This window comes from Trachymyrmex septentrionalis, unplaced genomic scaffold (genome assembly GCF_001594115.1).
Source record: "Trachymyrmex septentrionalis isolate Tsep2-gDNA-1 unplaced genomic scaffold, Tsep1.0 scaffold20, whole genome shotgun sequence".
In the NCBI taxonomy this organism is placed as follows: domain Eukaryota; kingdom Metazoa; phylum Arthropoda; class Insecta; order Hymenoptera; family Formicidae; genus Trachymyrmex; species Trachymyrmex septentrionalis.
The window spans coordinates 6,688,126-6,689,731 of NW_017305180.1; the positions used below are offsets into that span (position 1 = coordinate 6,688,126).

The 1,606-nt window shown below is 27.7% G+C and overlaps 1 protein-coding gene across 1 annotated transcript in view; it reads left to right on the forward strand.

Moving 5' to 3' along the window:
• Positions 1–877: 877 nt before the first annotated feature.
• The window catches only part of LOC108747807 (alcohol dehydrogenase class-3), a 3,951-nt gene continuing 3,222 nt past the window's right edge, over positions 878–1,606 (forward strand). The window contains exon 1 of the mRNA XM_018485611.1: positions 878–1,126. Within this exon, the coding sequence (XP_018341113.1) occupies positions 1,106–1,126 (21 nt within the window). The 5' untranslated portion in view covers positions 878–1,105. The remainder of the gene's footprint in view (positions 1,127–1,606) is intronic.

Sequence of the window (1,606 nt, forward strand, 5' to 3'; positions counted from 1 at the left end):
AAAAAGTTGGATGAATTATGTTCACTTTCATCAATGATAGTTTAACTTTAATTTCAGTTTATATAACTTACTCTCTTGATCTTTTTCTAGTTCTAACAATAAGGATTAGAAAAAGATAAAAAGTAAGTTAAACCGAAATTAAATTTAACATTGATAAAATCAATATTAAATTTAATTACACTTAAGCATTATAATCATCAAAGTCATCCTTAATATTGGAATTTGAGTATATAAATTTTGCAAGTAATGGTAGTTAAGAAAAAGTAAATTGCATCAGTACACATTATCAAACACTGATAATTTACTTATGTAATGATATACTTTTTTACGTCAAGCTAGGCCTTTCACCTTTATATCTGATCTACAAAAACAAGAATAAAGTACAAATACAAATGCTATATTTCGTGCTTAAAAGCTAATTAAATGATCTATAATTCGTTAGATTCAGAACAATATTCTACTCACAATAATTTTATATGCATGCTATATACAAAAAATGACTGAAGAATTAAAATATATAAAAAATGTGTATAAAAATGTATATTAAAAATATATGTAGATATATCAAAATACATTGCATAATAGATAGATAAGAAATAAAAACATGTCAAATTTCTATATTTTATTTATCTTGATCGTTACATCTAATGATTTATTTTCAATATTTAATAATCAACTTTGTATCTGCTATTAAAAGAAAAAAAAATTAATAAGTCTGAAGTGAATATGATAGAAATTCAAGTGAAATTCCAATGGGGAGGGGGATACTTTCGTTCCAATTAATCGTTTAAAATTTGACATAACAGAGATTTAGTGTTCGTGACTATCATGAGAAGTAATTTAATCGAAAAAGTGCTTGAATTGGATTTGATGCAATCAGAGAAAAAAAACTCGTGAATGACTTCGTATTCTCTTGTCGTCTGCTGCGATCTGAATAACCAATGAATGGGACTCGCGCAGTCGCAACTGCCTTCACCAGAATGAATTGAAGCTGCTGAGGTTCTTCGTTACGATCAGTTAAGATTCGTTTCCTTGTTTGTCGGAATTCGACTCCGGATTAATTCCAACGAGACGCTAGACAGTGCCTGACTACTTCAGAAGGATAATGTCGGACACAGCTGGAAAGGTATACCGATTACCATTTGTTTCTGCGAATTTGCGTTTTAAACTCATTCATTTTTCTTGTTTTTTTACGTCGTTAATTACTATTGACCGATTCCCACTGGTCGTCATTTAATATGTTATCTGTCTTCTTTTATTGAAATATTTTGTTACATCAAAATGAATCAATTCCTGTTAGAAACATATTGTATAAATGAGAATTATCTTTTGTCGAAATTCGAATAGAGGCATTACATAAGTGTAAATTATCTTCTTGACTTATCTTTGAAAATGGATTTGATTTGAATAATACAAGTTTAAAAAAATGAGATAGAACAGTACAGATTTGATAATATGAAATAATTTAATTTACAAAGAATTATTTAACGCTGTTTAAAATAGTTTTTATATATATTAAACATCTGGTTAATATATATAAGATAGAAAACAAGTGAACAGAGGTTATCAAGAGAAGTTACAGGTCCGGGTTTTCATTGTCTAATTA